The 21988-nt window shown below is 35.1% G+C and overlaps 1 protein-coding gene across 3 annotated transcripts; it reads right to left on the reverse strand.

The window, feature by feature from the left end:
- Positions 1 to 3913: 3913 nt before the first annotated feature.
- On the reverse strand, positions 3914 to 17539 carry itgae.2 (integrin, alpha E, tandem duplicate 2). 3 transcript variants are annotated; one of them, XM_060888490.1, is made up of 32 exons: positions 17416 to 17539; positions 17121 to 17223; positions 16903 to 16979; positions 16601 to 16671; positions 15781 to 15889; positions 15606 to 15695; positions 15449 to 15496; positions 15167 to 15288; positions 14420 to 14571; positions 14147 to 14300; positions 13182 to 13329; positions 12130 to 12200; positions 11872 to 11998; positions 11663 to 11790; positions 11412 to 11540; positions 11117 to 11323; positions 10271 to 10398; positions 8766 to 8908; positions 8507 to 8655; positions 8282 to 8398; positions 6907 to 6977; positions 6697 to 6820; positions 6505 to 6594; positions 6330 to 6406; positions 6155 to 6235; positions 5988 to 6063; positions 5786 to 5887; positions 5572 to 5604; positions 5388 to 5456; positions 4706 to 4792; positions 4496 to 4609; positions 3914 to 4385 (listed from the first exon to the last, which is right to left on the reverse strand). In XM_060888490.1, exons 1-32 carry the CDS (start codon positions 17441 to 17443, stop codon positions 4332 to 4334), a joined length of 3279 nt encoding a protein of 1092 aa, XP_060744473.1. In that variant the 5' UTR covers positions 17444 to 17539; the 3' UTR covers positions 3914 to 4331. The 3 variants fall into 3 exon arrangements, with proteins under 3 accessions (XP_060744473.1, XP_060744472.1, XP_060744471.1); XM_060888489.1 differs by having other exon boundaries at positions 4496 to 4606; positions 5388 to 5468; XM_060888488.1 differs by having other exon boundaries at positions 5388 to 5468.
- Between the last annotated feature and the right edge of the window lie 4449 nt (positions 17540 to 21988).

A 21988-nucleotide genomic window follows, 5' to 3' on the forward strand; every position in this document is an offset into this window, starting at 1 on the left:
TGTTATTCATGTGGCAAGGAGGGACATATTTCAAGGGAATGCAAATTTTCCCTTAAGAAAACAGGCCGCAAAACAGATTTAAACCAGTTACAGGCTACAGTAAACAGATTGAGAAAGGAGCTCAAAAATCTGTGTAACTCGTTGCCTGCTGTTTTTCACCAAGCCACTCAACAAATTTGGCAAAGTCAGAAAAACAAAATGCATTCTGGTCAGAATGTGCACCATCACAAATTTGAAAGTAGTGATGACGTTGTGGTAAAGAATTACCAAAATGAGGGCCCATGGTCTGCTCACTGTGAGAGACTAGGCAGTGATTCACATCATAAGCTCTGCCACAAAACTAAAAACCAACAACCTGGTAAGAGATCATTCCACATAGATCCATTAATATCATAAAAATCTGATGTCAGTCATATGGTCCATGTAAATAGTCATTTATGTTGTATGTGTTTGTAATGTTTTTGTGTGCTGTGTTAAAAAAAAGGGGGGGGGGTATAAATTCATTATGTTTTCAAGTGTTTTTCAGGTCAAAAAGAAATAAAGATGTGGGGATGGACAAGAAAGGCAGCTCTCGTGACAGCAGTGCCCAGCCCAACGCTGTCCCAAAGTGCTTATCTACAATGGATCCATGTTCCGGTCTTGGTGAACCTTACAGCATGATCTCCAAACCCAGATGAACAGGGTAACAGGAATGTATAAGGTCTTCTTGACAACAGTGTTCCTAAGGTATCACAGTGCTGTTGCAAACAGTTCATCACCTCTTCAGAGAACATCTTCAAGTCGTTCCTAAGGTATCACAGTGCTGTTGCAACCAGTTCATCACCTCCTCAGAGAATATCTTCAAGTAAATAATCTCAAGGATTGGAAAGGATTTGGAAAATTGTTTGAAAGGACTCTAAACATGGACAATTTGGGAATATTACAGAAGAATGTATTAAAGAATGGACATTAAGGACTTTTAGGTTTATCACACAGTTACTATCAAGAGAATGGCGAGGACTGGACATAGAACGCTGGGACAGAACTACATTGGTTTAATTTGCACATTTGATGCCTTGGAAACCATTATCTGGGGCACCCCACACCAATTATGAGGCTCGTGAAATTAATCTAACACGTCCACAATAATTTTACAAGAGTAATAGTTTCAAACAGGAAAACATGTCACCACAACTCTTGATCACTTTTTTTATCTTTGTTAATGATAACCAAATGTTAACACTTTGTCCGAGTAATGATGCTTTACTTTGTATTCGGTTTGTTTCATTTCAATTTGGTTCATAGGAAAATTACTTTCCATATGTAAATTTCACCCTACAGACAATGTAATTGATCCAGAGGAACAACTAGGTTTTGTGGAAGATATCCCAGAATTTGATTTTGAGTTACCAAAGTTGGATAATATGCTAATGTCACTAATGCAGAGAAAAGACGACCATATTGTTAAAGCTCAACAAGGTCTTGTGGGAAAAGATAATGTTTTGACTAAACAAATGCATGGTGGTGATTTGGTTATTGCCTATTCTGATCTGATTTGGGATGTAACTTTCAAAACTGCTGTGTGTGTATGCATCTTTCTCATTCTTTGTCAATGCATGATGTTATGTTGTATGTGTACCATATTGAAACGACAGATTGCAGATAATTCAATGATCAATGTGGGACGTTCCCGTTGGCTGTGATGGTTTCTGAATGTCTCTGCTCCAAACCCAAGTAATATTTTACATAGAACCAAATTTTAAGAAGAAAACCTGTGATAAGTTTGCCTTATGGAATGGAGCTAAAACCAGTGTGCGTGAGGTGAAGTTTCTATGACGGGTAAGATTCTCTGAGGGCCGAAGGGGAACAACCTAAGGCAGGGCTTCACCGACACTGGGCACCTGCCGAAAAATGGGAGGTGTGATCTGTATTAAGGAAGTGATGTGATGCTTCAGGGCCAAAAGCATCAAAGGGGGGACTGTAAGAAATTACAGAAATTGCACCCAAATTCCACTCCAAGGTACACATCTAAAAGAGCTCATTCCTAAAAAGGTTTAAGTATCATAAGGTAATACGTTTAGGACTCTAAACGTATAAAGTTGATTCAATTATAAATATGGGAACGGCAGCAGGACATTAAGCTTCACCACGAACAAAGGGTCTATGTGACTGCGATTACCATTTAAAGTGACCACTTGGTTGATAACAACTGTAACAATACCAAGCCAAGGTCTACGTGGCCGCGATTACCATTTAAAGTGACCACTTGGTTGATAACAACTGTAACAATACCAAGACAAGGTGTACGTGACCATGATTAACATTTAAAGACAATCAGCTAGACAACAAAGTGTAGCCCAGCCATTTGGGAGACATTCAATTCTTACACTCAACACACATTCAAAGCGGAACTTCATTTAAATTACCAAAAGGGAAAACTGTATATAATGCTTGAGCAGGATTTGCTCTGGGTTCTTATTGACTCCGATGAACCCAAAGTACGTCAGGTATTTTGTCACTGCTATGCTGGAATAAACTTCTTGTTCTTCATTAAGATCTTCAACATCATCGTCTTATTTTTACACTACGCATTTTTTATTTCTTACAGTACACTTCCTGGTGTGTAGGGTGCACCCCTAAAAATGGGAGAACCAAATGGGAGCTCCATAACTCCAGACGGGAGGGTCATAACACAAGATGGGATGGATATAAGACCTGTTGGCAGAGTCATAACACCATATCGGAGAGTCATAAGACCAGATGGGAGGGTCATAACACAAGATGGTAGGTCAAAACTCTAGATGGCCTGTCATAATATTTGATAGGCAGTCATAACTCCAGATTAGAGGATCATGTCACCAGATGGGATTATAAGACCTGATGGCAGAGTCATAACATCATATCGGAGAGTCATAAGACCAGATTGGAGGGTCATAAGCCCAGATGGGAGGGTCATAAGACCAGATGGCAGGGTCATAACACCGGATGTCAGGGTAATATCATCAAATTGGAGGTCATAACATCAGATGTGTAGGGTGTACCTCCAAATGGGAGAGTAATAAGTCCAGATTGCAAGGATGTAACTCCATATAGGAGGGTCATAACACCAAAAGAGAGCCAAAACTCCAGACAGGGAATCATATAACTCCAAATGGATGGGCATAACTCCAGATGGTAGTGCAAAACTTCAGATAAGAGGGTCATAACTTTAAGTGAGTCAGAACTTAGAAAGCATAGCTTCTATACTATTGGTTCTAAACACGATCCATTGTATATTTTTGATCTTGCATGCAATCAGTTGTTCAAGTAAACTCACAGCTTGCAATATCTGTTTGATTAAAAAAAAAAGTAGTTAAATGGGCTAGGTCTGATTTTGAGCCACATTATATTTCATGTCTAGTGATATATATATATATATATATATATATATATATATATATATATATATATATATATATATATATATATATATAAAAGTTAAAATTTCACAATTAAAATAGTGAAATTAAAATTCTGACTGAAAACGAGAGGGCCAATTGCGCCATCCTTTTTGTAGAAGAAGCAAAATACAGGAATGATATTATAATAATAAGGAATGATATTATAATAATAACCAGGAAAGACACTGTAAAGCCTAGAGGACATGCTAGAGAAGAGTCTAATTGCCTACATAATAATGCTGCATTTTTGACCTCAACACATTCAGGCTAAAAAGTGGGTGGAAAAAAACATGGACACACCCATGAAAGCATGTGTTTTGTTAGCAGCAAGCTAGCCAGTTAACATGTGTTCATGACTTTACAATTTATTTCTGAAAATGGCAAACCGTATGGTTAGTGTTATAGATTTATCGTAACGCTTCTCTATTGAGTAACACCAACACTACTAGTAATCTTATACTGTAAACTTGCAGAACAGAAGTTCCCCACTAAGATCACAATTAATCCTTATTTATTTCCCCAGTAAATCATAGATATACTCATTATTTCAGTTAGGCAATCACATTCTAAATGAAAAAACAAACAAATAATGGTAAATATGTATAAAAAAACACAGAGTTAAGCAATAAGCCAAGGGCATTTTTTTTCAGTGTATATAAATATTTCTTATTTATGTGCTAAACACAGGCTCTGTTATTCGTTTCTGCATTTCTGTAAATGTAACAGAATTTTAACTTAATTTTTTTTAGTCAACCGCTATATACACAGCATTACAAAAACCGTTTACAATTTTAACTGTAATAATAACATTAATAATAATAATAATAATAATAATAATAATAATAAAACATTTGTGCAGACATCTAATAAAGACAACGGTAAGTAATTATCAGGTCAGTGTTGTGCATGTCTTCAGTTTGTACTCTGTTTGCGATCAATCTTATGGCGTCGGCGGAAAAATCCACACTGGATGAAAGAAGAAAGAAAGTATTAATATTTTAAGATGAATATAATGTTCAGGGATTAACAAAAAACTATTCAATTATGTAGCAAAAAGAATGAAAAAAAATGTTTACCTTGAAGAGAATAATGATAATGAAGATAAGAAGGACAAACCCTCCAATGGAGCTGCCTACAATAAGAGCAGTTGACTTCACCACAGTCAGCTTAACAAGTAAAACGTCTACCTGCTGTTAAGGCAAAAACACGAATCAGTGATCCACTTATTGTTAGATAAAAAAACGTATATAGACTGATGCATAAATCTATGGCTAACTTTCACCCACTTGATGTCTTGTTCGAATGTTTGTTCCATCATAAATGCTCTCATTAAATGTCATTTTTCCTTTGGCAATGATCCTTTCAGATGTACCCTGTTCAATTGAAAGGTTAAGGGATAAGTTTGCATTTGGTCAAAACTTCTGTATACACACAAAGCACAAAATAAATATCTGTTGATATATTTCTCCCAACATGCATATTTCTCTTCTTTTGTTTCTAGATTTCTTGATTGATAGTAAAACCACTGAATATTGCCTCAAGTATTGGTAATGAAGCTTGCCTATACATTTCCAGCATTTAGCAGACGCCCTTATCCAGAGTGACACATTACCTAATTATTATTATTTTTTTAATACAACTAAGAAATTGAGGGTTAAGGGCCTTGCTCAGGGGCCCAATAGTGGGACCTGGGATTGAACTCACAACCTTCCGATTGGTAGCCCAACACCTTAACCACTAGGCTACCACATGCCTATAGTATCTAAAGTATTTTTTATATCGATTGTATATTAAGTTCTTCAAAAGAAGGTTCCTTCAGGCTGGATTCTTACAATCTATACTCCCAAAGTGACTTTGTTTCAGATATTTCAAACAAGTATGCTTGTCTTTAACAATCGGTAATACTGAAAAAAGATATGAACAGAGATATTGTAGACTATGAATAGACTAATAGTTTTTTCACTGTACCTCAATGTCTCGGATATGCGTTTCGGCCATAATGTTAATTTCATGCAACTTTGTCATAGTACATAACACCTGGTAGGTTTTCCACAGAGACAAAATAGCATGACCATAATGTACATGATTAAAATATACAGTATATAGCAAAGAATATAAGCGTTTTTTTTTTTTAAATTTACTTGAAAGTTACCATATTTTTTCCACCAGAGGGCCATGTACAGTTCTACCCAAAAGAAAACAGCATGTTAGAATGTACTTGCAGTACAGAAAGTTGTTTGAACAGATACTTTCATCTATATTTATATTAACTCCATTTAGCAGAATAGCACTTTATAGTCTCGATTAAAAACTTATTCTCAGATTATTACATTGCATGAGATTAAACCCCACATGTCTGTATGTACCTTTGGTTGAATACTCTTGATGATGATTTGTGATTTGCTTGTGTGATTTTCAATTGTAATTTTCACAGTTATTTTGGCATTATATGTGTTTTGTCCTTGCAGCTGCAAATATAAGACACAAGTGAGCTCTAAATGTTAAAATTAGAATTAGAATAAAACCAGAATACGACACAGCAGAAACAATGCTATTCAGAAAATGTACCTTAAAATTGAAATTTAGCAATTGTGTACTGCTTTCTTCTTCCTCTGTAATATTTAGTCTGTTTGGCATGACTGTGCTGTTAAATGGAAAAAGCTTTCTGTAAACAGCATGATAAAGAAAAGGTTAAAATGAAAAGAAAAAAAATAAAGATTTGTAGAATTCCTTACCCGATAAACTGAACGTCAAGGGCTTTCTTCACTGTGAAACTATACGTCTTATAATCGAGTACCTCACTGCCGTTATTTCCACTGAAAATAAATGTAGATTGGTATAACTTTTCAGTACAACATACCACAAGGATCTGAAATGTTTCTCAATTAAAATAAAAGTGTAGGTTCCAACCCTGTTAAGTGAGCAGTAATTGAATCTGTGCCGTTTGTCTTTCTGTTGATCGGCTGCCAACTGATGGTAACACTGGTCTGTACAGCAAAGTGGAAAAAAAGAAGAGTAGCAGTTTTGTTATGTTTTAAAATAATGTCTATTTAGATTTTATTCCTACAACGTGCGTGAGTAATACCTGTTCATTCCATCTGAATATGGGGTGCAAAAGTTTACACACTATTTGATGAATGTCATTTTTATCCTCACATGTTCCACCTTCAGATTTCTAAAAAAAAAAAAACACATAAAAAATTAAAACTGAAATTATGAGCTAGCAATGTGGTTTTCAAGCCAATACTCCAGAGGTTTGAGGATAATTGTGATTTACCTTAAAAGATAGCATTTCAGGATACGTGAGAGTCAGAGTGGTCATATAGGAATTGTCTCCAGAGTTCATCAGATTAAACTTTACATCCAAAGTTTGACTGGAGCCAATTACTACAATGTCATGGCTATAATGATGGGAACAATTGTCAGTGTTAAAACAGAAAAAAAAACAAAACAGTAGGGTTGAATATTGACATAATGACAGCCAAACCTGAGTTTTGAGGTGTTCAATGAAATTTCAGCCTTACATTGCTGATCCCTGCAATCTCTTTCAAACACAATCTGCACCATAAAAAAGACAATAAACACTGTGAAGTTCTTTAATCATTTTTGAAACAAGAAATTGGACTGAACTGTAAATTTTCCTTAGGCTGACTCTTGTTATCCAAAGAAAATTACAATTGAATTAGTACACAGCTGCTGTGCAGTTAAGGGTTAATGTTCATGTTTAAGGGCCCAACCTTCACACATTGAAGGTACTGTTGCTCAGTAGCTTAATGCTAATGCCTTATCCAGTGAGCTGCCACTGAGCTAACAATGCCCAACATCTATCTATCTATCTATCTATCTATCTATCTATCTATCTATCTATCTATCTATCTATCTATCTATATATATATAATTATCATTATGTACAAATGTCTATAGACACATTATACATTGAAGACCGTAGAAGACAAAAAGGAAATTAAATTGTTTTAGTCAATTGCTGTATAATCTACATGTGAATTGTGTACATCTTTACACTAAGACAAATGGAGAAGACATAATTTCTTTAAAAACATATATTAAGGGAATCAACGATTTCAGACCCTTAAAATAGGGGGTACCATTCTAACCCACGAACGTCGTAAAAGTAAGTAAGTAAGTAAAATTTATTTATAAAGCACCTTTCACAGATAAAATCACAAAGTACTTTATAAAATATAACAATAAAACTTAAATGTACAATAAAACATTCTTGCAAAGTAAAAAAGAGAAATTATTAGAGACAGTAAAACGTCAACTCTAAAATAATAAAACACACTACAACAGGGATGAAACCATAAAAGCCCAGTCAGCTAAAAGCTTGTCTAAATAAGCGTGTCTTCAGTTGCTTTTTAAAAGAATCAGCAGAATCAGCCACTAGCAGAGACAAGGGCAACGCGTTCCACAGTCTGGGGGCCACTGAAAAGAAAGACCCCCCCAAGTTTTAAAATGGGTTTTAGGGACCACAAGCAGATTTTGACCTGATGACCTCAATGCTCTTGAAAAGCCATAAGGGGTCAACAGGTCAGAAATGTACTCAGGAGCATTCCCATGAAGGAATGCTCCTGAGCATTCCTGAGGAATTCCCATTGATTTTAAAATCAATTCTATATTTGGTTGGTAACCAGTGAAGAGAGTATAAAACCGGTGTGATGTTAAAAACCAATGCGCAATATCCATTGACTGAATACTGAGAGATTAATACTAACCAGCAGTTGTGTGAAAACCTACAGTTTCAAAAAATTTGTTTATACTGCTGATGAGGAATGTGACGTTTTTTAACGAAACTTTTTCTGCCCTGTTTTCAAAGCTAATTTGCCTAATTTGGTCATATTTACCTCTTCTGTGGCCTCTGTTGGGGAAAATGCATCAAGAACTCGTATAGGTGTAGTGCTGGATGGAATTAATGCAAAATTCACCCTGATCTTGATAGGTGAGTAACAATCAGAGCAGCCCTGCAAACAGATGTATAAAAAAAAGCCAAAATAAAAAAGCCTTTTGAATCAAAGAGATTACAGACTTTTTACATGGGATCAAGGCTCAAGAGATTCATATTAACTTACCAAATATTTCAGATCTCTCTCTTCAATGCAGGTTTGGGTGTTTTTTAGAATAAAGCTCATTTTCCCTCCTTGAGGCATGCTATACTCCAGTCTCTTTTGTTCTTTACCTGAGTCCAAATCAACCTTGTACTCTATTGGTAGCTCACCAGCTAAAGGTATAAAGTTTGGGAGGCAAAAATGATTAATAATAGAATTCAATAAAGACAATGAAAGACAGAAAACTAAGCTGATACATCGAGGTTTGTGTATAACTACTTACACTTAATGTCTCCTCTTGGTGTATTGAAGCAAATCGTAAGCTTAAGTATAAATTTGCTTGAGTCTTCAGTGTTCTGCTTATCAAGGGGAATTATTTTATGGTCAACCTTTATTGCCGGCTTAATAATTATAACAGGGATTGTCCTAGAAGTGAAATAACAAATACGTTAACAAATGCACATTTAACATCATCTCTCTTCTCAACATGCATCCGTCAAATAACGAGGCCTACGTTTGACTGTTTGACACAGTTTTGGTTTGTTCATCAATATATATAAAAACAAATTCTCCCCCTGCAACCGCCTTCACCTTTGATATGTGACAATATTAAAGGTTCATTGTCCATTAAGGGTTTAACGATTTGTTTGTTGCAAATAAAAAAGGATGAGGTGTATTTAGTGTGAGTGTGGGTATAAAAAAAATAATAATAATAAGCTCAGTTAATTAAAGTAAGTTAAAAGCCAAAGACAATTCTTTTAAGACATGATTTCATTAACCTAATTACAATCCATGCTTCTACCTATATTTTTCTACATTGGTTCCTTATGTTGCAGTCTGACAAATATTTCTTAATTGACTTGATTCTCTCTCATTTATATTTTGTCACTGCGGTTTCCATTTAAGACACTGTAATGTAAAGAATTCACACTGCTCCAATTTTGGAGTTCCATGTCATCAAATCTTCTACTCCGGCTAAACTGAATACAGTGAGTCTAATTTTTTATACAAAATTGTATATGATAACTTACACATTATGCTGACAAAAAAGTATGTGGACTCCTGATGATCAAACCCCTACGTGGGTTTCTCCAAATCTCCAATAGGCGTATTTTATTACAGTCACGTACCAAAATTGATTGGAAAGCATTTTCAAAAGAGTAGAGGCTATTAACAGCAACAAAAACATATGAGTATGATGCTCAGGTGTCCACATACACGTAGTGTATGTAGTGTGTTCAATAGGAACAAAGCTCATGTAGGAACCAAAATTTTTAATGAGGAACTGAAGAAATGTCATACCACACATGACATACAGGTTTAGTCAAAGGAGTCATTTGATCAGTGTTTCAGATTTGTTGCCTTACTGTGCCATGTCTAAATTGCTTAGAATTAAGAAAAGCTTAGTTTAGACACTTGTAGTAGCACTGTCTCTTTGTAGCATGTTGTCGCTGAAATCACGGCTCTTTGTTATACAGAAATTTGACCGGCCACCGGCGAAGTTGACTGATCTGAGATTGGAAAAACTCCCCCTGATTAATCCATGAGACTCAGATTTCCAAATTTTCCATTCTGTAGTTTTATGTCATATTTCATGGTCCTTAAATTGTAGCTTATAACCATTTCATACAAATATAAATCTACAGTATTAAAAAAGAAAACAATGAACAACCACAACATCCTTTTTGAAATTTTGCTGAAGTAGAACACACTGTCAAATACTGCGATACCACATCATCAAACCATGAGCATTTTTTTCCCAACGATAATGCTATTTTCTATACTCACTTAAAGAAAGTTATGACACCTTCACTCCCAACACTGATAACTGGTTGTTTGTTTTCCGCTGAAGGCATGACACTCACTGCCTGGCCAAAGTGCACAAGTTTAAAACCGAAGTCTGAGGGTGTGATTCTCTGTGAAGAAAAAAAATCACTCACTCAAAATATAAGAGAAATCAATGAGGTAAAACAGAAATGATGAAAAAATGACTTTTTGCATCAAAGTTTTAACATCACCTTTAAATCGACAAATCCATTATGTAATTTGTTAAAAAAAAGCGAGTAACTCTGAGAGAACAAGCTGTTTACAGGCAAAGTAGTAAGGAGTTTGCCAAAGGACATGTTAGAGAACATATGGAAAATGGTTCTCTGTTTTGATGTTAAAGAACTTTTATCCCATTAGAACAGTGAAACATGGTAGATCTTCTTATATGATTATTTTTATAAGGTTCACCTTCCAGCTGCACAACAACCCTAAGAATATTAGACTGGAGTGGTTCAAAACCAATAACCTGAGCCAAACCCGAGAGGTCAATTTGTTTGAGAATTTTTGGTCTCCGTCTATTCAAGCATGAATAGAGCAATTTTGCAGAGGACTGGACAAAAAGGTCGGGATCCAAATCCTAGATGACTTTAATCACAGTAAGTGATGCAAAGGTGACAACTGTAATTGGAGGCAAATTTGGTTCTACCAGGTTTTGATATAAAGGTGTGAATATTTATTCAAACCATGTTTCAAATTACCTTTAAATTGTGTCAAAAACAAATTGTAAAAAGCACAAAAGTACAAATTTTCCATTACAAAAAAATGAAAGTTCAAGGAGGTTAATACTTAATGAATTGAAAAGCCTACCTGTGAAAACTGTTTGTTTATCCCGTGTTCGAATCCGTTAAATATGTAGACACATCCTGCATCATTTTCTTCAAGTGGAGCTCCCACTGCCACATCTCTGATTAAGTTCCCATCAATGTCTCCAATATCAGCAATGGCAGAGCCAAACCTTGCACGTACGTAATTTTCTAGTCCTCGCAATTCAGATGCTTCTTTCTCAAATTTCCCCTGCAGGAACAGTCCGTTGAATGGTTAATTTAAAGGACACAAAATCCAAAAAAATATTTGGAAGGAAAGATGCAATTAGTAGCTATACTTTATTCAGTTTGTAAATCAGCACTTTGCCCTCTTCCCCTTTTACGTGGAAATGTGGAGCTCCAACCAGAAGATAATCTGTATGATTGACGTCCAAGACACAGAGAACTGATCCAAAGTAAGACCCTACCTGCAGAACCATTAGTTATTTCCGTTACTGTCAAACATTTCCAGCATAAAAGACAGATATTTTATCCAAAGAAAGATTCCAAGTATTTCTTGCTTTTATTCATTTGAAATATTTCTTCAAACCTGATCTCCTTGTAGTATGTCTTGATTGTTCCCATTAAAAATAAACACTGCACCAGTCAAGTTGTACCTGGGAGCCCCAGATATATACAGTGTTTTTGAGTCTGTATTTGCTGATGTCACACTGTAACCTGTAATTACCAAAAAGCTTTAGGGTGTGATCTGATGAAAATGTTTCTTTAACACGCTTTAATGCTTTCTGTTTATCATACCTAAATAGGAAAATCTGGGTTCTTCCTTGGATGCATTAAAAAATGTCAAAGGTTCCTTGTTATTTTTTGTTAAAATGATCCCTCCACTCCAGTCATAGGCCCCCACCGCACCAAAAAGGATTGAACCCTACAGATTTACAGAGATGGTACAGTATGTAATCATATAAGACAAACTCAAATACTCATGATACCTTTTAAACAAATACAGTTACTTTAAGTCTTTTAAAAAAACTCTAGCTGTACTTATCTGGTACTTACATCACGCGTAATGTGAGAGCTAAATCCAGCCTCTGCAAGCTGAAATTCAAAACCTGCTCCCTTTTGTAAGCCTGATAGAAGAGACAATCAATTAGTTACACCGTGACACAGTTACACATCTTTAATCAAAATCTAAAAGCATATTAGACAAAAAGCACTACTTTTTCTTTCTTTCTTTTTTTCTTACTAAAAGTTTGGAAGCAACAATAATTTTGTAGTTAAACAGATAATATGTCAGGAACAAGTTTATTATTCCATAATGAAAGAGATTTGACTTAATGGCGTCTGCAGTAAAGTAAAACTCAGTGAATCTTATGTGCTTCGTTCATCACAATCTTTAGCTCTGTTACAGATTGACATATTCATAACTTTTTTCATGATATTTCAATTCAATCCCTAACCCTAATCCTACATATGTCCTTTTTGATGTATGATTAAATACAAGCTTGATGTCTCTCGAAACTTGGCCTAACAAGCAGTGTTTGAATAAGTAAGGTATAAAACATTAAAAAACATGCGGTTAAAATAAAATAATCATTGGTATAGTGGTGTGATGAGGACTGAAATGAAGTGGGATTACTGCTACTATTCATGTCTTTTATCACTAGTGTTCCACAGCCAGTCCTGAATGATTTATTTTGTCTCATACTACTGTAAAATATCTGCAATTTTAACTGCAAATCTAACTGCATTTTTTTTATTTATTAATGAACAACATATTATATGCTTTAACAGTGTAAAATTACATTTAATGTTGTGGAAAAACATTTAATGTTTTTTTTTTCTCTCATAAGGTTAATCATAAGGCAAATAAATTGCAGCTCTTCATATTACAGAGTAACCACAACATGCAAAGTCTTCGATCCTGAACTCACCCAAAGCAGAAGACCTACTGACTGATACAAAGGTGCTAACTAACATTTTTTAAATTCTTTTATTTCTAAATGAATTCAGCAAAATTTCAACAAAAATTCAGCAGTGTAAATATAAATTATTGATCAGTTATTAACAACAGGAGTGATTTGCACTTATTTTCAAATAACTTACAGTACCTTCAATTGCAATTATGCTGTTTTCCAAAGAAGACAGAATTTTTTCCAAGGCTGCATAATTAGAAACTCTGAAAAATCTTTCACTGCTGCCAGCAATTTCTATCATTTCTTTTATTGCTTTTGATTTATTCAGGACCTCTGACCCCACCTGAGAATAGAAGATTAGTGTATTAGTGCTATATTGGTAATGAACCCTTTATATCTCTATATATAATATATTTTAAAGATGCATTTACACAGTCTTATTTTCAAAAAAAACCTAAAGAAGTTTTTGATATTAATCACATATGCTTAAAACATTTTTAAAGTTTATTAAATATGAATTATCTTTGACATTTGGACAAAGCAATGGAAGAAATTATTACAGCTTTCACTTTTTAGCCAAATGATGTTTTAACTTTCTAATCGAGTATTTGTACAAATTATATAAAAATAAAGGTAACAAGATTAAACTTTGGGTTCGGCAACCATCTGGTGTAGACCAAGTAGGAATTTAATACTAGATGATGCATATTAGGGGGCATGGTGGCTTAGTGGTTAGCACGTTTGCCTCACACCTCCAGGGTTGGGGGTTCGATTCCCGCCTCCGCCTTGTGTGTGTGGAGTTTGCATGTTCTCCCCGTGCCTCGGGGGTTTCCTCCAGGTACTCCGGTTTCCTCCCCCGGTCCAAAGACATGCATGGTAGGTTGATTGGCATCTCACATTGTCCGTAGTTTGTGAGTGAATGAGTGTGTGTGTGTGTGTGTGTGTGTGTGTGTGTGTGTGCCTTGTGATGGGTTGGCACTCCGTCCAGGGTGTATCCTGCCTTGATGCCCGATGACGCCTGAGATAGGCACAGGCTCCCCGTGACCCGAGGTAGTTCGGATAAGCGGTAGAAAATGAGTGAGTGAGAGTGATGCATATTACTAGTTCCCGTTCAATTTGTGTCACTAGAGACACGAAACATTATAAAAGTGTACACTTACTCCTATGGCATAGCGAGTAATCCCATTCATCTGTGGCATGTTCAAAACATCGCTGAGGTTTCTTGTATCTCCTGACATTTCTCCATCAGACAGTAGGATAATCATTTTTTTTGCATTCTTTTTTGATCCATTTTGAGGAACAAAAATGTCTGTGCTGCGGGTTGTACAGGACAGAGGTGCTAATAAATATAAGATGTGCTACGATGGACTACTGGCAATTTATGCACTTTTGCATAAACTCATAATAATGAATGTTTGTGTTAGAGTACTTACAGAACATGGTAGAGGGCTGAGGCAGTCTTGGTGATTGCATTAATCTGTTTTATTTTCTTCACCTTATCCAAGGCACTGTTACTGTCATTATTTTCTTGTAGAGAGAGTTCTGTTCTTATGTCTCTCCCAAACTGCACTATTGCAAAGTTGCACTGAGGACAAAGAGTTTATCATTTATATAACTTTATCATTTATATGTAAACTGTTTAGTTTTGACTGTGTTGATGATGAAAATTTATCCAATTCGACAGACATGTTCATTGTGATGATGTTCTGAAAATTCAATGATGTTCATTGTGTTTTAGTACTTTATACTTTTCTTTTTTCCATTATATAATTTCTCTTCTTTTTATTTTTACTAACACACTAGTGAGAAAGACATCAGCTAAACATTATAAACACTATAATAATCAGACATCAGATAAACACTACATTTTATATATATAGTCCAAACATTATAAATGTTAAAATAAAATGTATCCCTAATGAGTAAGCCAGAGGTGTCAATGAAAAACACCCTATGAAAATACAAGGAAGAAACCTCGAGCAGAAGTAGTGTTTACCTTTTTCTAATTTTAACAAGTTAAAAATTACAGATACTCTACTATATTTTAAATGGTATAAAAGGAATAAAACGGTAATTATGACCAGTATTTTACTAATATACTACAATGGGTTGTATATTGTTATACAGGTTTATACACTTATCAAATCTTGAGTTTTTATAATGTTTTGTCCCTTACTTACACTGAAACATGTTGTCCAAACATTTTTCATCACGTTACTTATAAAGTCTTTTGCCCTTACAAAATCCTCCTTGTCAATGCTACCAGAGCCGTCAAGCACAAAAGCGATCTCCGTCCCTGCATCTTTACATAAACACAAGTAGCAAAAGAGATTAAAAAAAATACATATGACTTATATGCAAATCCAAACTGTAGTTTAAGGAAGTTGCATCAGAGAGAACATGCAAACTGATATTCTGTATCTTTTGTTGTATAATCTGATCATGGATCAGATTTGAAATACCTTCAGCAATTGTGTCATCCTCTTCAGCTCTTCTCTTCCTCGACTTGTCTAATTACAATTATTTACAGTATTTAAAAATACAGTTAATTAACAGTTAAAATATGCATAATATATACCTAATTAGCATTCATTTTTACTATTTAGTCAAATTCTTTACCTTGAGACATTCGACTGGCTTGATATCTGTTGTTATTGTTGTTGTTGTTGTTGTTGTTGTTGGTAGCATTTGGATTCTGCAGCTCTAAAACTAATATGGTGCATTATTATTAAGTGAGGATCAGTGGTAAGTATTCTGACCATAGAATTTCTTGTTATTTAGTGCAGACACATACCCAAATTAACAGGATAGATTTTGCTCTTTTTATGATCATCAGATATAAATGTACAGTTTCCGTTGAAATACTCAGTCGATGAATTCCTTGTCTGAACTTGCTTACAAACCTAAGTGTTGAGACAACAGACCTTCATTTACGGTTCATGAGCTTTTCTAGAAATTTTCAATTAAAATAAACCTGACTACCTGAAAATAAATAAATAAAGTAATTCATTTATTTATCAAATTTTTTGTACCAATGTTTTAATGATGCCATATAAAAACTTCGTAACTGAATTGTCATGTTTTAGATAATAAAGTGCCTCACAGAAGGAAAGCAGAATTACAACAAAGGTTGGCTTCTGGGGAAGTCTCTATTGTTTGTCACAATTGTGTGTGGTCGGCTTTATGACTAAGAAAGGTCAGGAGTGACGGCAGATGGCTGCAATCTATAGGGAAAATAAAATTCCCCAGAGACTTTTAAAGGACCTGCTAATTTGTTATTAACTCCGGTGTTTGTCTCTGTATACGGCTACAGTTTTATGCATAGTCTACACAACATTTATTTATCAAGCTCCAGGTCAGCACCATATCATCTCTTTTCATAGTCAATTCATGAGGGAACTTGACAGGGTGCTTAAAAGAGAAGTCGTTATGTCTGACTCCTTCTGCAAAGGGAAACTGTGGTTTCACAGAGAACTAGATGTGTCATGAGGAGGAGACAGCAAACTCACACACGATATCATAATCAGTTTAAAATAAGTTTAAAAAATTGTATTTATTATTCATATATTTCATTTTATGTGATTGAAAATATGGAAAAAAAAATATATATATACCAGAAAGTGCTCCTCATCATCCTTCAACCTGGATGCTACAGATGCAATTGGAGTCAAGCCTTTTGTTACGTCTGTAATTGATTTATTAGCATACTTTTTAATTACAATAAAGTATTACAGTGTGAAAATGTCATGATCATGTTACAATAATTGCCATTAAAAGCAAATGTTACTTATTAAATAGTGTAATATACTATACTATTATATATACTATATATAGTATATGTGTAATATACTATACTATATAAGCATGACTGGCCTATTTTTAAAATACATATGAGATGGACAAAGAAAAACTTTACCATTAATATTCATACTGGTACATATATTCTCTTTGCATCTGAAAACGTCTCCAGAGGTTGGAGAAGGAACGTAAAGTCTAAAAATAAATGAATAAATAATATATATAAATATATATAAAAGCACAAGAATTTTCACTCACATCTGATTTCAGAGCCTTTGGTTAATAAGCATATTAAACATATTTTGCTATTTTAAAATCTTTGTGAAAGATACTAACCCATCCTGTGACTGAATAATGGTTTGGCCAAACAGCGGGTCATCGTTTGTAAAATTGCCCACTGGCTCAGTGTATATATTGAATCCCAATGCTGTGTAAATCTCTGTGAAAATATATTCAGAAAATAAAAAAACTAAAGCCTAGTACAGAATAGTAACAAATGTAAGAAACTCTTCACACTTGGTTCTGTTTTAATCAAAAATCGTATATATTTTATCTGTACCATGTATAATGTGTATACTTCTTACTTAAACGTGTAAGATTACCATAGAGTAAGCTAAACAAAGAGACATACCTGTTATAAACAGCACAGCTGCAAACATCTCGTCGAGATTGTTGAATAACTTGTAAGCTACTACTGTCTAGATTGTCAGCACATAAGTTTCCGGTGTCGTCTTCCTGTCCTCAGTGTGAACACACCGTCACTCCTCCCACCAGCTGCTGCCTGAAAATTTGATTTGTGTGTTGACTGAACTTGAAGATTCTGCCATAATTATAGCACTTGAGAAAATCTTCCTGCATGTATTATTTTAAGCACAACAATAGGGTTTCAAATCTAAATTCTGTAATATTTTATGTCTTGATCCAGAGTAGAAAAATGATGGAATTTGTAGACTTCGGTACACGTTAATTCAGGACAAACCTGGTGCCAGCTGTAGAAATTTTTGTGCTGTCTTAACGTTAAGCAAATATAGTATATGTAGGAACAGTTTATAGTGATATATTCTCCTCGATAGTTTATTTAATATCTGTAAGCTGTTCCATTGTAGTGTATCCTATTCCTAATAGGTAATGAATTCAGGACAAGTCATACGTTCTGCTTTATTCGAAACCCATATCATCATGTAAAAATGTAATATAGAAATAATCATAGGCTTCCTCTTTCTGTTCCTAAATCTGAACACTGAATTTCTCATCAGATATGGTTAGAATAAAAGACAAGCATTTCTGATCAGACAAAGTGTGTGTTTGAATTCATATATCTGACCTGTCTGCCACTGAACCCATGAAAATGGCCCAGAATGAAGTTCAATAACTTGTTTTTAATCTCTCAGTTTCTTCTTTTTGGCTGCATTCTCTCTAACAGTATCTAATAGTATCAGACATCTGATCCCTGGACTACAATAAATTGGACTACATCTGACTCAAGTGGACCATACTATGAGAGTTTAGAGACTGTTCTGTCGTTGTTTTTACAGTACGTAGACACGAGTCAGCGACAAAGTTCTAGATGCTGCCATACAGCTGGAAAGGTTACCACATTTTGTTCCTACAGAAAGGCTCATGGTGGTGGCATGTGTGTTTTACATCAACGTAGAATGGTCCGAGAACTCTGTGCTTGTTTTTAGTTACTGCTCATTGCTAGTGGAGTTTGTGATTGTTAGATGCAGGCCATTTTAATTACCATGGGAATTCACCAGTGCTTTTATTGTTGGCATGTACATTCGCCCCAGTTCTAATGCTAAGGTGTGCTCTTCCCTCTTCGGCGGCCATCTTGAATTTTTACTTCCGGGGCGGTGGCCATTTTAGGTATCAGGTACTATATAAGGGTGCTGCTTCCATATGGTTCCTTGCCAGATGGTCTCCTCAGTTTGCTTAGTGCACCTGTAATTTCATCCAGCCTTGTTGCTGTTTCTCCCCTGCCTGGTTTTTCTTGCTCTGGATTGTTCTGACTGCTTGTGTACCAGTTTATTGGACTGTTTTTCACACTGTGTTTTTGCCTGCCCTGCTTAACCATGCCTTCTGGTGTACCTGATTACGGACTGTTTATTACTCTGTGCTTCGGCCTGGCCTGCATTGATCTGCCTGTGTTTCGATTACTGTGCTGCTCCTGTCCCAATTTTCGGTCTGTCAATCTGCCCAGTTCATCAAAGACTTTAATTATTACATTAGCGTCCTGCATTTGAGTCCTTCTTCTGGCCTAGCGTGACAAGGAGACACTGTGAGCTCTTTGGGGCTATTAGTGATCTGCAGAATGCTCACCCTGTTTTTTTTTTTTATTCCTGTATATTTCAACCATATAAATCCTGAATCAGTGCTCCATATGAAGGCAAGCATATTGCCTGAATGTCCTGCCACATTTGCCAGGCGTCTCTGCAAAGGTGGCTCCTGCTGGCCAGGTTTTCACCTGCTTCAGAACCGGTTTAGAATTTCCGAATCTGAGTAGTAAAAGTGGGGACGGTGCTCCCGAATATATGCGCTTGGGATGTTTGTGTACAAAATGTGTTCACCCCTCTCCATTAAAAATGACAATAAAAGCTTCTTGACTTGTATTTAGCTTTAATCAAATTTAAAACAGTGAAGCTTGCCTGCATTCTGTACCCTGTTCCCCTCTAGTCTAGCACACACTGCTTGGACCCAACAGACCTCAAGGTACAAGGAAAACATTTGTTAATCTTCTCTCTGCTGGCACCCAGGATGTAGTGAATTCCCCTGGCTGTCTTCAACCCAATACAGCCTCCCTCCATACTAAGCACTTACAGTAGTACTTCCTCTAAATATTGTGGGTTTTTCATCCTGTCCTATCATCCGCCAATGGTTTTAGCTTGTACTAGCATGATGATTTGTTTTTGATGTTAACTACACAACACTTCCGTGAGTTGCTCTGGATAAGAACATCCGTTAAATACTGTTAACTTGATTGTACACTCTTCACACAAAATGCATCACCGTATGAACAATTGATTTTCCTGTACACAAGCAAGTGTTTTCCCTTGTAGCTCAACCTATTGTTGTAGCTGCTGCCACAGACAATCAATCATCTGAAAAATCACATTGGTTAATTTCATACTATTCTCTAATTTGTAAAATATAATTTACAACGAGGACAAAATAATTCCCCTGTAAGTGTGTGTGTCTTCTCTCTTTTAGTCGAAATCTCAAATCTGCTAGAGAATTTATGATTTTCATATTTGACTGACAGAAAAAAAACAAAAGTAGACCAAAATCAACACAATTTACAATTTGAAACGAACAGAAAGTTTTAGAATTTTAAAATATTTAAAACAAAGAAAATAAATGTTCAATAACTTGAAGATTTAAGATTCTGCACTTTGTTAATCCCTATTTAAATGTAAGAAAATGTGTGATAATTACCATATTAACTACTTTGTACAAAAGCTCAGGTTTTTCTTATAACTATTCTATTCTTTTGAAGCATGTAATTTGTACAAATGCTGGAGTTCATGAAATGTGGAGTTCATGCCAGCTTTTAAACAAAAGCATTTAAACAAAAATGGAGATCAAATTAAATACTAAGAAAATGTGAAATTCATGTCTACTGAACAATGGCGTTGTTTTTAATATATTTGTAATGGAAATAGTTGTAATAATTGAAATAAGAAGGCGCATTTGCAGGTTTGCACCTTTCAAATAGGATGATCAAATGATTGTGTGGTTTTTGTGCAACTCTGTGGTGCACAGCTGAACTGAAAATAGAGTGAGCATTTGTGAGAGCTTTGTCATTTCATAACCTAAATGGCTTGGTTTAATTGGGTCAGGTGAAAAAACTTGGCTGTTGTGATAAATTAAATAAAATTGAAAATGTTTAAACATATGCACTGCTTTGTCCTGCACTGTAAAAGAATTCAATTTGTTTGCTGTATCTGGTTATATATAGAGATTGTGCCAACCTTTCTCTAAGAGTATGACAGGATGTGGTGAAAATATATACCTGACTAGGTCAGAGACTGAGACTACAAGTCTGGGTTTCATATGTACATCATGTCACCTAATTTGTATTTTGTGGCACTGATGGGAAATGGAGTTGGGTTCCAGTAAATTCTGAGAACTGCCATTTGAGCAAAAAAAAAAAAAGCCTTGACAAACACACATGAACACACATTTTATATATATATATATAATACTGGAGTGCCATAAAATACCAAACAGGTCACATGACTTACATACTGTATATATATGTAAAATATATGTAACTTAAAGTACCAAGGTCAATAACAGTTTGACTGGACAGACAGACTGAAAAGTAACCTGTGGAAAAGCGAAACCTTGTTTATATAAGATATCTGTTATAAGATATCTTGCCAAGCAAAAAAAAAAAGTTTGTAAAGCATCAGTTTCAAACATCAGTAGAATCACATCAGAATCAAGAAGCTTTTGTTTTTTCCAAAAAAAACCCTAACAACCCTGATTTGAAATTCAAGGTTAATAATCTATTTTATAATATTCATGCCCATATATAGGCTTAAGAAACGGGTCTCTCGCTCTCTCCCTGGAAATGAGAGAAAGACATCCACCTGCAGGATTGTCTGTTTCTTTACTCCGGTTACTCTCAGCAAAGTCTGGATATAAAAGATATAAATATAATACAGAAATATTAGAGACCAAAGTAACAGAGGTGACAGCAGCCAGGTAAAGCCAAGACAACAAATTTGATTTAAGTTACCTTTGAGAATCCTAAGAAAGGCAGAAAGTCTGCATTCTATTTTCTTTTTTGAAGATGTTTTAGTTGGAAGCATGCAATGTCCTTAAAAAACATAACTTTCAATTGTAAAACAGGAACTGAATATCAGCTGATACAGTAGATACTGACTTTTAATAGATAGGTCTGTGATGAACTCCGAGTTTATGATGACCCATTAGTTCCTCAGGAGCTCTCGGCTGCACTATTATAAACTGTTGCAGAAATGACATTATTTACATTTACATTATTTACTTTAGAGTGTCACCCAAATGAGGATGAGGTTCCTTTCTGAGTCTGGTTCCTCTCAAGGTTTCTTCCTCTTATCATCTCAGTGAGTTTTTCCTTGCCGCTGTCACCTCCGGCTTGCTCATTAGGGATATACAGTATAGTATCTTAAATTTAAAGTTAATCTTTTTTTAAATTAATTTTAAGCTTTAATTGTATA

Source organism: Tachysurus vachellii, chromosome 15 (genome assembly GCF_030014155.1).
Source record: "Tachysurus vachellii isolate PV-2020 chromosome 15, HZAU_Pvac_v1, whole genome shotgun sequence".
NCBI classification, from domain to species: domain Eukaryota; kingdom Metazoa; phylum Chordata; class Actinopteri; order Siluriformes; family Bagridae; genus Tachysurus; species Tachysurus vachellii.